Source organism: Colletotrichum destructivum, chromosome 2 (genome assembly GCF_034447905.1).
Source record: "Colletotrichum destructivum chromosome 2, complete sequence".
Taxonomy (NCBI): Eukaryota; Fungi; Ascomycota; class Sordariomycetes; order Glomerellales; family Glomerellaceae; genus Colletotrichum; species Colletotrichum destructivum.
In genome coordinates, this window is record NC_085897.1 from 1170953 (window position 1) to 1184285 (window position 13333).

At 56.7% G+C, this 13333-nt stretch overlaps 5 protein-coding genes across 5 annotated transcripts; 2 read left to right on the forward strand and 3 right to left on the reverse strand.

The window, feature by feature from the left end:
• Positions 1-23: 23 nt before the first annotated feature.
• On the reverse strand, positions 24-833 carry CDEST_02555 (uncharacterized protein; the record flags this gene model as incomplete). The annotated part of the gene is made up of 1 exon (XM_062918714.1): positions 24-833. One exon carries the CDS (start codon positions 831-833, stop codon positions 24-26), a length of 810 nt encoding a protein of 269 aa, XP_062774765.1.
• Positions 834-1830: 997 nt separating this feature from the next.
• On the forward strand, positions 1831-3153 carry CDEST_02556 (Putative cytochrome b5-like heme/steroid binding domain-containing protein). Its single transcript, XM_062918715.1, has 2 exons — positions 1831-2076; positions 2137-3153. The coding sequence occupies exons 1-2, from the start codon at positions 2018-2020 to the stop codon at positions 2597-2599; spliced, it is 522 nt and encodes a 173-aa protein (XP_062774766.1). The 5' UTR covers positions 1831-2017; the 3' UTR covers positions 2600-3153.
• A 789-nt stretch (positions 3154-3942) lies between these two features.
• CDEST_02557 (uncharacterized protein) lies at positions 3943-5808 on the forward strand. Its single transcript, XM_062918716.1, has one exon. It carries the CDS (start codon positions 4547-4549, stop codon positions 5630-5632), a length of 1086 nt encoding a protein of 361 aa, XP_062774767.1. The 5' UTR covers positions 3943-4546; the 3' UTR covers positions 5633-5808.
• Positions 5809-7045: 1237 nt separating this feature from the next.
• On the reverse strand, positions 7046-7492 carry CDEST_02558 (uncharacterized protein; the record flags this gene model as incomplete). The annotated part of the gene is made up of 2 exons (XM_062918717.1): positions 7046-7413; positions 7480-7492. The coding sequence occupies 2 exons, from the start codon at positions 7490-7492 to the stop codon at positions 7046-7048; spliced, it is 381 nt and encodes a 126-aa protein (XP_062774768.1).
• Positions 7493-8236: 744 nt separating this feature from the next.
• Positions 8237-12563, reverse strand: CDEST_02559 (Putative nucleotide-sugar transporter). Its single transcript, XM_062918718.1, has 6 exons — positions 11650-12563; positions 10792-11584; positions 10546-10686; positions 10100-10436; positions 9775-10004; positions 8237-9659 (listed from the first exon to the last, which is right to left on the reverse strand). The coding sequence occupies exons 2-6, from the start codon at positions 11275-11277 to the stop codon at positions 8580-8582; spliced, it is 2274 nt and encodes a 757-aa protein (XP_062774769.1). The 5' UTR covers positions 11278-11584; positions 11650-12563; the 3' UTR covers positions 8237-8579.
• Between the last annotated feature and the right edge of the window lie 770 nt (positions 12564-13333).

The following is a 13333-nucleotide window of genomic DNA, read 5'->3' on the forward strand; positions in this document are numbered from 1 at the left end:
GTCTCGTCGCTTCGAAACTCGATCTAGTTCTCTCCGTCAGCCTCATTAGCCTCATTAGACGGGTCGTCGTCACAGCGTCCCCCTGCGAGGCGTCGAATCTCAGCAACGGCGTCTTCGATGGTGCGCCGCACCAGACTGTCAGGCCCGGTACCGGGGAGGCGAGCAGCGGCCGGTGTCGACAACCTACCGTCATCAGCTTCAGTAACTTCAGCAGCAGCGTAGGCCTCGTGGGTACGAGGGACTCCCAGCGCGGCCTGGACATCTCTTTCAAGTTGCTCAGCGCCGCGGCGGCCGCGGGCCAGCTTGGTACAAAGGGTTATCTCGAGCTCCGCGACGGAGCCCCGCTGAAGCAGGCGGTATACAGAGCAGTTGCCACGTACGCAACGGTCGCAGGTCAAGCCGCGGCGCTCCGCGTTGTTGTGGCAGAAGCATGGGTGGATGGCTTGTTGGGAACAGCGCCGGGAGGTTTCTGGCTGGGGGACATCCTCGTTTGGGTCCTCGAGCCAGACGGGGTGGTGATTCGTGCGCTGAACAGCGTCACGGAAGCGGGCGGAGGCCGGGGCCCGGGGAGGAGAGAGCATCTCGGCGGCGGCTGGGAGGTAGGCACGGAGGGGTTCCCGGAAAGGGTTGTTTTGTGGGTTGGGAGCGACCGTGGCGACCAGGTGGTCCGGAGTGGGCGGGATCTGGTCACAGAGATCAGTAGGGTCAGAGGTTAGGGTGCTGTCCGGGCTGTTGGGGTTGACTAGACTGGCGTTCTGAACGAAGTTAGTGTGGCTGTTGCTGTTGCTGTTGCTGTTGCTGTTGCTGCTGCTGCTGCGAGAAGGGATAGACATCTTGGGCGACTTTTGTGATATTGAGGCTTGAAATAGTAAAGTAAGTAGTAGAAAGGGCGGAATACCTGGTACGAAGTTGATTGTGAATGGCTGATGTGTCTGTGCTGGGATTGTGTTGTGAAGATGAGAGGAGTGGAATTTAGTCGGAGATCTGCCTAGGTTATTATAGACGGTGTTTGTTACTTTCAGAGATGTTCATCCACTCTCTTGAAGAAAAGCCTGAACACAGCGTAGTGGTGAGTTTCTCTGGCGGAGCAGTCACCAGACATAGATACTGCGAAGAAACAGTGATTCGGTGCAAGTCGAGATATCCGCTTCCAGTTCCAAGTTCTACTTACATCCAGCAACCACAATAGGAAGCGAGCTTGGACTGGACGACTTGTTCTCAGGGTCAGTCACTGTCTTTGAGACGACACATAGACATTGTCTCGTACAATGAGTCGTTGACGGTGACATCCTTGCCAAAAGAATTTGAACACATCTGTCAAGACCATTGGCCCTTCACACTAAGACATTGTTTGGGTTTACTGAGAGAACAAAGATTGGGAAAGAAGAGGGATCAACACTCGCCAACACCCGACTACAAACACTCGTGAACCTCGTTTCAAGCTCCATATCTCCAACAACCAACCCATGGTGTAATCTTGTATAATGGCTGCTGCTGTCCCCTTTTTGTTTGGTTTCCACCCGCCAAACTTCAATGCATTTACTGAAGTCAAATCGTTGACAAACAAGCCCCCTTGGCTCAAAAATCCCCAATCAGTCCATGGTGTTGTATTATTGAGGAATCTGTACTATTGCAGGGGCTCATGGGTACGTACCTTCATCACTTGTCTGACGTCACGTGCCTGAAGAACACATGGACCGAAAGCCCAAAGAAGCTTTGGCCAGTCACTGATGCACAGCGACACTCGAGGTACGTATCTTAGTACCTGACCCCCCACTGAATCCCACTATCGACGGGAACTTGGAGAGCTCCGGCGGGCTTCCATAGTGATCCTAAACTTCCGCTTCCACGACTCGACACGAGCATACCGTTCCCCCTCGACGACGACCTCGCGAACCTGATTAGCCAGCGGCTCTCCGACCGAGACTTTCTTTGTTCGATACGAGACGACACCGACGACAGACAAGGAACACAAAGAACCAAAACAATTAGATTGGCCATTGCCTGAAGCATCACAATGGACTACGTCGACAAGCGCCTGCAGGAGGAAGCTGTGAAGCTACACGACGCACAAAGGCATGATTTTCCCTCCACACCTATCAAAATCACTCTGCTAACATTTCCTCCTCCCTCCAGCGGCGGCTTCTTCACGCCCCTCAACATCATCTTCCTCCTCGTCCTCGGCTACACGACCTACGTCCTCCTGCGCCCGACCCCACCCCCGAAGCTCCCGAAGGAGCCACCCGCCATCGTCTTCCGCGTCTTCACCCCGCGCACCTTGCTCCCTTTCGACGGCGAGGACGGCAAACCCGTCTACCTGGCTGTGCGCGGCCGCGTCTTCGACGTCACCCCGGGCCGCAACTTCTACGGTCCCGGCGGGCCCTACTCAAACTTCGCCGGCCGCGACGCCTCGCGCGGCCTGGCCCACGGCAGCTTCGATGAGGATATGTTGACGGAGGACCTTGACGGTCCGCTTGACCCACTCGAGGGGCTCGGCCCGGACGAAATTGAAGCCCTGGTGGGCTGGGAGGAGAGTTTCCTGTCCAAGTATCTCGTGGTCGGCAAGCTTGTTGCCGTCGGTGAGGAGGAGAAGAAGTGAGAGAGGCGTGCTCGGCTGGAGTTTCCGGGAAGCGTCCCGAGTTGGCTGGCATGGAAAGCGCATCTGAGATCAAACTACGGCATCACGGCTTAGCTAGCACAGAGTCGGGTGTTCAGGGCACCCGCCATACATTGATCCAATCCGCGGCTTCGCATCCGACAAGATGGTTGTGACGCCCGAAGCAGGCAAATATGGATCTGTGGCTTGACCTCTCATTTATGCAGCAGCAGCAGCAGCAGCAACCACCAGTACACCCTTGGATGGCACTTCCCACGCTTTTGCGGCATTCCACAACTGACGTTGTGTAGTGAGAGCTTGCATTACCAAGTAGCGAGAGACAAGGGTATGACAAGGCAACAATAATGAAAGGCCGCTTTCAGGCTAGCCAGATGATAGCGTCCGTCCAGTCCTAGGAGGTGAGATTGGGGAGCGCGATGAGCTGCTGATGGCGGTGGCTGGGTCCTCCTTTCCACTGCCATCCATACCACATACATTGTAGGCAACAAGAATTCGGCACGCCAGATCCGCGTGGCTTGGCGGTTGTATCGAGCCGCTGTTGCAGTCTCTCGCTAGCCGTCTCATTGGTGATCCTTCGCTGGTGCCGCGGGAAACAGTCTGTCGCTCTGAACGGTGTGCACTCGGATCGCTGACCTCTCATATTTCGCTCGCATGGTTCCTCCATGGTTCTGGAGGGTTCATGCCATGCTTTATTTCGCATCGTCTTTTCCACGTTCCTTGAAAGGCCGCCTTTCTCTCGTTCTTCTTCAGACAACGGCCGGGGTACACAACCCACTGGCCAGCAATGTGGCTGGATGCCCGTTTGGCCGTCAGTGAGATGATGACCATCCCCGACGAGTTGGGGGCTGGCGGGAGTCCCTAATTATAGCACCCGATCGGTCGGGTTCAGACATGGGCCGCAGATCCCACGGCGCCTTTGGCTGCCCTTGTCCCGATTGTGCCTCGACCTACGCTTGTGCCACCACTTGAGTGAGTGAGTGAGTGAGCGAGCGAGTGAGCATCGTTCTGCCATGGTTGTGTATCCCCTGCGGATCACGACACAGCCCCTGACGAGATTAATCTCGTGCTTCGTTGCCTCGGCCAGTCACCTTTCCCCAAAATGCGCCTTGTCTCAGCGGGTGTCTTGGGTGTTATTGCATCGCTCGGGGAAAAGCGCAAGGGGAAATAAGTACATGCCATGCTCTCACATCTATACCTGGCCAGCTGCATCTAGGCATGCGCATGAGAGGCTCAGCCTTCAGCCCTAGGAAAGTAAAGAAGCTGTTCAGGAGGGAAATGGACAGGGGATGAAGGGAAACAAGCTCATCGTCCACATGGCACCATGGCACATCGTCACCTTACCCCATCCCCCCCTTGGTCATCCTTTCTTCTCACTCACACCCTCTCCTAAGTCTCCTCCTCCAGCCTCAGCCTCGATCCGTCCATTCGACACCACTAGTGACACCAGCCATTTCTTCCCATTAGCTCGGCCCAGCTCAGCTCAGCTCAGCTCAGCTAGCCCGGTACTCAAAGTCGCATTTATTCAAAAGGGCGCTCCGTCGCGCCTTGCCCGTTCGCTTCTTGTTGTCTTGACTATTGAACCTCCAACTCACTGACAGCGTGATGCCCCTTAACGACGATCGATACCTTTTTTTCTCAAGCCCCGAATTCTTGGATACATAGCGATATAGAGACGGTTCCCTTGACGAAAACGACGACAATCACAGCGAGACATCGCAGCAATTCACCCTAAAAGCTCTACTACGCAGACGAACAATTGCAGGACGCTCGCCAACAACCTGCTCACAGAACCACGGAAAAGAGTGTGCTCTTCAAGGAGGCGGTCCCTTTGCCAACACTCTGCCTCTGTAACCACGATATCAGACCGACATCGATACTAAGCTCATCGGCACGAAGTCATTCACCCCGCATCAGAGCAATATCACAACCATGGCGCCGTCACGGAGGAAAGCCTTGGCCCTCCTGAGCATCCTGCTCTCTGCGACCCCGACCCTCGCCAAGTTTGAGAACAACTTCGACCTCTACCCGGCAGCGGCGCAGCCCTGCCTGTACGCCGCCTCCGACGCCAGCCAGTGCGACGGCGACAGCAACGCCACGATGAACCAGTGCCTCTGCAGCGACTCCAAGGGCAAGTTCGTCACCAACACGGCCACGTGCCTCGGGAGGGAGGCCAAGGACACCCTGCGCACCGTCTACCAGTCCATGAGCACCGCCTGCTCCGACTCCAAGACGCCCATCCCCATCACCGAGGACCAGTTCCTCGCCCTCGGCGCCAGTGGCGCCACCGCCTCCTCCCTCGCCGTCACGCCCTCGGGGACCTCGACGTCGTCGTCGTCCGCCGCGCCGACCGGTTTCCTCACGACCACCACCACGGGCGGCGCCACCGTCACCGTCACGACTTCGCCGACGGCGACCCCGACCGCAGAGCCTGAGGATTCTGGCCTCAGCACCACGGCCAAGATCGGTGTGGGCGTCGGCGCCGGCGTCGGCGCCATCGCCCTCGTCGGCCTCGTCGTCTACATCTGGCGCATCAAGCGGAGCCGCGACGCCCACGACGAGTCCCACCGCCCCATGCTCGGCGGTGGCCGGAACCCGCATCACGGCCCCTTTACCGAGTACACTCCACCCACGAGCGTTTCCGTCGTCGGCGACGGCGCGGTGTTCGGCGCCGCGTACGCCGGTGGCGCCACGGAGTACAAAAACGAGAACAAGCAGCAGGGGTGGAGGCCCGCGTCCGAGGTCTCGCAGAGCCCGGGCACCGGCACGCAGACGTGGGCGACGGGCTCGCCGCTGCCGGCGTACACGCAGTCCCAGCAGCAGCAGCAACACGGCTGGGGACACCATCCTCAGGCTTCTTACGTGCCGCCTCCGCAACAGCAGCAGCAGCAGCAGAAACAGGCCGTTCGGAATGACGGGGTGTTTGAGCTCGCGTCGATGCCCGTGTCCGTCGCGGAGATGCCGGCGACGGAGGTGCAGCTGACCCAGGCGAGATACCAGTATCCCCCTCAGAGATAAGCGAGGAAACAAGTGGGCGTATAATAGGGGATTTGGTAATGTTGTTATTGGGTGGGAGTTATGGGAGATGTTGGCTGTTACGATACCTCGGGTGGCGTTTACATGGACGGAGGGTTGGCGTTCCGGACGAGAGCCGAGAACGTATAGAACACTGGGACACTAGGAAAAGTAATACCCTATATCAAGTTTCTGATCAATTGACCTTGAATGCTGTTTCTATGTTGCTTGGAATATCGTCGAACATGTACACCCTTTCGCATTTGCTGACGCCATCCTAATTTCAACGTTGAGTCGTCGTCCAGCCCAACACCGTGCCATCACCGGTTCTCCTGTATGTCAAGAGGTTGTTTACATGGCCTGAAAGAGGTCCATCTATCGAGCTATAATGCCGTTCGTCCATCCCACGCTTCCACAAGAGCCAAATGTTTACTACTTCGAGTCGGAGCCGCCGCCACCGCCGCCGCCTCCACTGCCATCGACATCGTTCTGCTTCTTGGACTCTGAAGCGCCGCTGCCCGAGTTGCTACCAGACCCGGCCCAAGACCCGGAAATTTCGCTGTTGCTGTCATTCCTCATGGCGGCCTCCTTCGCTCGCTGGACAAAGTTTTTCTACAATTTTTCGGTTTCATCGTCAGCCCTGTTTTTTTCTTCTTTTTTTTTTCTGGTGAGGGTTTTTTTCTTCTCGGATTCCTATTCCGGAATGTAAAAAAGTGATGGGAGGGGTTGTTGTTGGTTGTGGTTTGGGTAAACGTACATCGCTGTTGGTTTTGGCGATGCGGGCCGCCGCCTCTCTATTCATCTTCTCTTTCTTGCCCATTTTGTAAACCTTTCGTTAGTATTCGGTTTTTGGTCTTTTTAATTGGTGTTAATTTTGGGTAGCTAGTCTGTTCTCTAGACTTAGTAGCTGTTTCGATAGTGTCGTGCTTCGCTGTTCTTCGAGGGAGAAGGGGGGGTTCGTATCTGCTGCGAAGCTCGTCGAGGTTTTATGCTCTGCTGGGAGTTTGAGAGCTTGGAGTGAATGAACCACGTTTCGTCCGTATGCCACAAGACGATTCAAGTGACTTCGATGCTACGAAATGATTCACTGGTCATAGTTGTACCTCACGTCAACGATTTGTATGAAGAGCATGCCATGTTACAGAATGAGCGGAAGCCCTGTTTTGGAGTTTTACCATGGGATATGAGGCTGACTCCTCAATTAGAGACGATATGCATTTTCAGTAGTGTCCCAACTTGGCTTTCGTTCCGCGATTTCTTATAGCTTGAGTGCTGCTGATAGAACCTTGAGAAGGGGGGGTAGCGTGTAATGAGACGGTTCCCATCACCATCTAGCTCAGATGTGTCACAACTACACCGTCCCAGATCCCAGATCCACAGTGCCTCAGATTTTGACAGCTGTTCTCCTCTTGACTATTAGGCCTCCGCCGCAGATTCAGGGCCATCCTTCTTCTCAATGCCCGGGGCGCGCCAGTCGCAGCCGCACCAGCAGCCATAGGTCGCCTGCTCGCAGTCCTCGTTGCGCCTGTCCGACTGCAGCTTGCCGTTGCGGTCGCACTTGTAGTTGTAGGGGGCGTACTTGCACCAGTAGAGGTTGATGGGGCATGAGATTTCGCACTCGCGACGGTGGAGGGGGATGGTGCCCTTGGCGGCCCGGGTCTGGGTGTAGTCGTCGTTGCGGCGCTCCTTCTCGGCGATGGCCTCGCGGACCTTGTAGACGGCGTCTTGAGGGTTGACGACAACGCTGCCGGTGGTAAGGGAGGCGATGCCGGCGAGTATGAGGACTGGGTGGTTTTGTCAGGTCACAACCGATGTTAGAGGACGCAAGGGACGGGTAGAGTTGTCCTTACGGAGGTTCTTCATCTTTCAAGTTGTGAAGTTTCTTTTCCAGGTGTGGTTTTCAGTTGGTTTGAAGTGAGTTAAGCAATGGAGGTTCTTCTTTCCTTGAGCCGCAAGCGAGGTTTTCCTAGTTGAAGATTGAGAAAGAAATGCAAGATAGAGGGAGAAAGACAGCAATTTATCATCAAGAAGTCCTCTTTCTCAACCACTTGACCTGGAAAACCCGCCACAAAAGAGAAAGACCAGGTTTCTTCTCTCGCCTACCGCCATCAGGTGACCTCGCTTCTATCAAGATTGAACTGAACGTAGGTAGGCCAGGGAGTTGAGCTTCAATGGAAGGAACAGATTCAGGGCGCTAGCCGTAATAGGAGGTTGTTGCCTTTGTTCAAAGAGAGTGATATCATACGGACATCTTCTTTTAGTCCGTCTGCAGCAATCAACAAGAGTTGTGACACTTTGGCTAGGCGTTTGTATCACCTGGTGGCCCCTCACACGAGTTAACAGCATGGCAAGCAGGCTGTTGAACGGGCTCATGACCTCTAATGACTTTGGCACTTGGGTCCTTGGTGCTAGGACAAGTATACATGTAATCCTGGTACGAGGACTTTTTACTATGTTTACATGTTTTGAATATACAGCCCCTGGAGCCTTGGAAACACTACTTGCGTTTGGTTTGCGAGTTGCCAAGTTTGAATCTGCCATGTCTAGCTGGGCACACCGTGTTACCAGCCGCAACAAACAGCAAACACTCCCATTTCACAAACGTTACACCATGATATTTAACTTGTGTTTTGTGGACTCTTGCCAGGATCTATTCTTTTTAGAAGCTTTCAAGCAAGAATACTTTGTAGTTGCATGGCAACAATATGAAGATCTGATGGTCACGAGTAAGACCGTCAGACAAAGGCAAGACCCGACTCCAACATCTGATCATGATGTGCAACTTGTGCCAAAAGGTCCAACGCCCCAGAACCGATGGATACTAATACAACCCTCCAGAAGAAACATGATCAAACAAACAAACATCAGCCCCGTCTAATGCTCCGTTTCCCAAACCCCGAAATCCAAAAACCCCCAAAACGAAGAAAGAAGAGGAAAGAAAAACGCCCTTTCATTTCCCGCTTTTCGCCCTCTCGGTCTGGGCGAGCCACGCCGTCTGCTCGTCCAGGCGGCTGTAGTGCGCGTCGACGACCTCCTGGTTCAGGTAGCTCAGGCGGTGTCCGCACCGCGTCCACCTGACGTCGTGGGCCGTGGCCGAGTCGTCGCAGCAGCCGCCCCAGCAGTCCCCGATGCGGTCGATGACGGACTGGAACCGGGCGCCCTCGCTGCGGCGGCTGCGGTCGATGACGTTGAGCATGGTGGGGATGGCGACCTCGTGGAACAGGTCGGCGCAGCCGTAGACGTACGACAGGAAGATGAAGTCGGCGAAGAAGCGGCGCGGCACGTAGAAGATGTCGGACCAGCCCACGCAGAACTCGTCCTCGTCGACCGTGTACCCGCGGCCCATGCGGAGGATCTCGCCGTTGGCGGTGACGGCCCGCTCGTTCCACTTGTGGCTCCACCGCCACCAGTCCGGGTAGGCCTGCGTGTCCGTCATGCACATGTAGCGCGGGCCGTCGCCGGCGAACTGGCGGGTGTTCTGCGAGGTCGGGTACCAGATGGACTGGCGGTTCTCGTCGACCCAGGCCAAGGGGTCGATCCACGAGTCGAAGTGGAAGTAGAGCAGGCCCTCGACGTCCGGGTGCTCGTCGAGGAGGAGGCGCATCGTGTGGGCCACCTGCATGTAGACCGTCTCGTGGTGCGGGTACTGCGAGTGCGTGAGGTTGTGGTAGTCTTCCGGCTGGTCCTCCATCATGTCGGGCATGGAGATGTGCACGGTGTGGAAGAAGGGCTTGTACTTCTGCAGCAGCGGCACGCGCTCCATGCGCTTGGCGTTCCACCGGATCATGGCGAGCGTGTTGCTGAAGGGCGACGCCGTGAGGTTGCCGGGCCCCGTCCTGATCTGGTAGGGCTCCTGCTTCTCCGTGAAGGGCGGGACGATGCTGGCCGGAGGCGTGAGACAGTGGCCGTCCGTATCGTCGCGCATGACGAGCCGGTACTCGGGGGTGTGCGGGGGGTCGGCGAGCGTGGCGAAGGGGACGATGCCGGCGCCGAGGAAGCCGGCGAGGGTGAGGAGACTGAGCTTAAGCTTCTATCGTCATGTAATGTTAGTGAATGCGTCTTGGAGGATCCTTGAAACCCCCGTCCGTCCGTCCGTCTTGGCCGGACTCTCTCTCTCTCTCTCTCTCTCTCTCTCTCTTTCTTACCTTCTTGGACTCGGGCGGGGAAGGAAATTCGTGTGTCCTGTAGTCCGTGGGGGATGCGCCGTGGTCCTTGATGGGTGCGTACTTCATGTACGCCAGGGAGGCGATGTATATGAGCGCCGATCCGGGGATGAGGAAGTGGCTGTACTGCGCCGAGAAGCATCGAGCTGACACGAGCAGAAGAATCATGCCCGTGGCATCGTTCGTGAACCATCTTACCCAGGTATCGGCTTCTACTCAGCTCCTCGTTAGCCAATGACACGCGGGCGGCACCAGCAGCAGCAGCAGGAGCAGCAGGTGCAGCATCGCGGAGCGGAGAACAGCTTACTCTTGTATGCGACGGTGCTCACAAAAGCCGTAATGGCCATCATGACCACCACCAGGACTCCCTTGCCGCCGTACCCGTCAAAGAAGGCGGGCTCGTATATGTTATAGTATCGAACAAGCGCGTGCACGAGGAGGTTCAGCACCGCGCCGAGCGCGCCCAACACCACGTTGACGCCGTTGACGCCGAGGTCGGTGCCCTTCAGGAGCCTCTCGCTGTATATGTCGGACAGGGCGCCGAAGCTCGCCTGGCCGACGAGGCCCGTGTAGAGGGACAGGCGGTAGGTCGAGGCCCGCGTGCGATGCTGCGGCATGAACTGGGAGATGACGAGGCCGGAAGTCTTGGAAAGATGGTCAGCTTAGTTGCCGAATAACCGTGGATCTGCGCGCGCGGCAGCGGGAGAGAGAGAGAGAGAGAGAGAGAGAGAGAGAAAGAGAGAGAGAGCTAACCTGTATCAAAAAGGCCATCCAGCGGGTCTTGGGGCCCTTGAGACCAAAGGCGGGCGTGGTGACGAGGGCGGCGGCGACGGCGATTCCGCTCTTGGTGAGATGGACGGTGCCCGGGTCGGTTACCAGATAGTTGAGGAACATCTGAAAAAGGTAAAGAGGAAAATGCCAAGTCAGTCGATCGTCCGTCCAGTCTTGCGCGAACAATCCATCCGATCGCTCTAGGAACAAGGGGAGGGGCTTGCCTACCAAGTTATTGCTGAGCATCTGCAGCAAAGCGATCCTCAATAGACCGAACCTGACGTCGACGTCTCCCCAGACATACCGCCAGAAGGCCCTCACGCTGCCGACCTGCACCGTCGAGGCCCGAATGTACTTCTCGACGGCGGTGAACTCGCTCGACGACCGGCCGTCATCCTCGGCGCCAAGATCCAGCTCCAGGTCGTCCGATCGATCGTCCAGCGACGCATACTCGGCGCTCGCGGCCCGTCGGCGGATGGCGCGCCTCAGCAGCAGCGTCGCGACTACGAACCGGAGTAGCTCGGACAGCGCCAGGCCCGACGACGGCGAGAAGTCGAACTGGCCTCGCTGCCGAGCGTTCCACACGCTGACGGCGGCGCCGGCTTGGAGAAGCACCAGTCCGAGCGCGGCGAGACATGGGACGAGACCGGCGGCGGGCCCGGCAGCGGCGGCAGCGGCGTGCGCTTGGCGGAAGAGGGACCGGATTAGGGCCATGGTTGGGCGGGGGAGATGGAGGCGGAGGAGGAGGAGGAGAAGGAGAAAAAAGAGATGGAGGCGACGCGGGCTTCTCTCGTCTTGTGCGCTCGCTTTCGTGGTCTGTCCGTCATGAGCAAAGAAAGGTTCATGATCCCGCAGAGACACGACACACAAAAGGAGAACAAAAAGGTTAAGTTCTGGACGGCCGGGGAAAGAAGGAGAACAGATGCTTGGCTCCTATGAGCTTTGCGGGATACGACTCGTGGGAGTCCTTGCGTGGGGTCGGGATGATCAGCATCAGCGCGCGCCGTTGAAGAGAGGGCTTCTGCTCCCAGACTGGGGGGGGGGGGGGGGGGGGGGGGAGACGTCTTCAGTATCAGCCCAGCCAACCACTACGATGTTCCACGGCAACGACAAGGTATGGATAGCCAGTCCGGTGGGGGTGGGAACTGACAGGGGGGTAATGATGGTTCAAGCTCTGTTGCTGCAGGCTTTGCAGACCTGGCGGCGGCGGGCGTGGCGCAGGTACGAGCGAGATGGGGATGAGGACCAGAATAGCTTCACCGGTTTGATGGGGCGTGCGTGCGGGTGAAGATGGCGTAACCTGTATGTACAGGTATTGGCTTTTGAACCCTTTTTGACTCTTCAACTAGTTCGGATGAAGAAGACCATAAATCGTGGACAGACAGAGGCTACCATCCATGGTTTTGGGGCTGGGAAACTCTTGGACAATTCACTCTTATGCCAAAAGTCTGTTTGCAAGGTAGTTCAAAAGTGAAGAAGTGAAGAAGTACATCGTACAGGTAGTGAAAGTCAAAAGTACTAAAGTCTCGCGAGCCCCCCCAATACCGTCATCATCTAGGCAATCTGTACATCGTAAGACCCAGGAAGGCCACCCAATCAGTAGACCAGACTATATCTGTAGCTTTGTAACGACGCAATGTGCATCGTATCGTACATGTATGATTGTTGGGGGGAACCCTTCCGAATTGGAGCCCCCCTCGGCGACACTGCTTGTTTGCAGCTGTGCCCCTTCGCCCGGTCAGTGAGTAAGGAGGTGATGGCACTCACCGATGAGCACATTTAAGCGCAGCATGGTGATTCGGTGGCGGCGGGGGGGAAGACGGAAGACGATGGCGCCCAGAAGAAAACATCCCGATGTTCGTCGTCCCCATCACCACTCGAGTCAAGGACTACTGTGATCGGTGGTCTCGCTATTCCACCTTGATGCTCACTGCGAGACCAAGCAAGGGAGAGGGAGAGACAGAGAGAGAGAGAGAGAGAGAGAGAGATGCGATGTAGAGGGAAAGGGAGAGAGAGACTGAAGGATCACACACACACACCCGTTCGGCCTAGGAAATCTAACTTTTCCACCCCCGAGTCGCAACGGTTGTCACGGATGGGCGCCGGTACAAGGGCACTGCCTGCACGGGAGAGAGAGTAGACGGCGTCAGATTGATTAGCGACATGGACCAGGGGGGGCCGCATACCAATCCCTCACTTATTGGATCGTCTTATCACTCGGCGCCAGGCCAGGACTCCAGTTCCCAATTTAGGTCTCGTACAGTAAGAGGGGGCGGGCTTCTCTTCTCTCGGCCCCTCCCCCCAAAACCTAGTCTGTACAGAGTTATCCCTGGTGTACGATGTACACTACCCGTACCCGTTCTTCCTTGTCAGCACCATGTCAAGCACGGTTCAACAGTGTCGTAGTCGTGACGGCACGCATCTGTAAGGAGCATCCGCACTCTGTCCTCTACGATGTAGTGGCGTTGCAGGGCTGGAGAAGGGGAGGGACTCAGCCGACGGCCCACGGGCACCGTTGGTCCGTCCGCCGCATCGACTTGGGGACTGTCATGATGCCGACTGCTGGGTGCCTGCTGAGTGACTGACTGACTGACTGCTGGAACATGGAAGGGTAGGGCGAAGCAGATTCCATCTCGAGTTGCGGGAGGATTCCCATGACTTCTGTCAACGGTAAACCGTTTCTAGCCTTTCTGAAAGAAAAATAAAACCGTTCATATGTGGCCAGAATCGGACAACCCCAATGAGAGAGAGAGCCTGGCACGCATGTCAC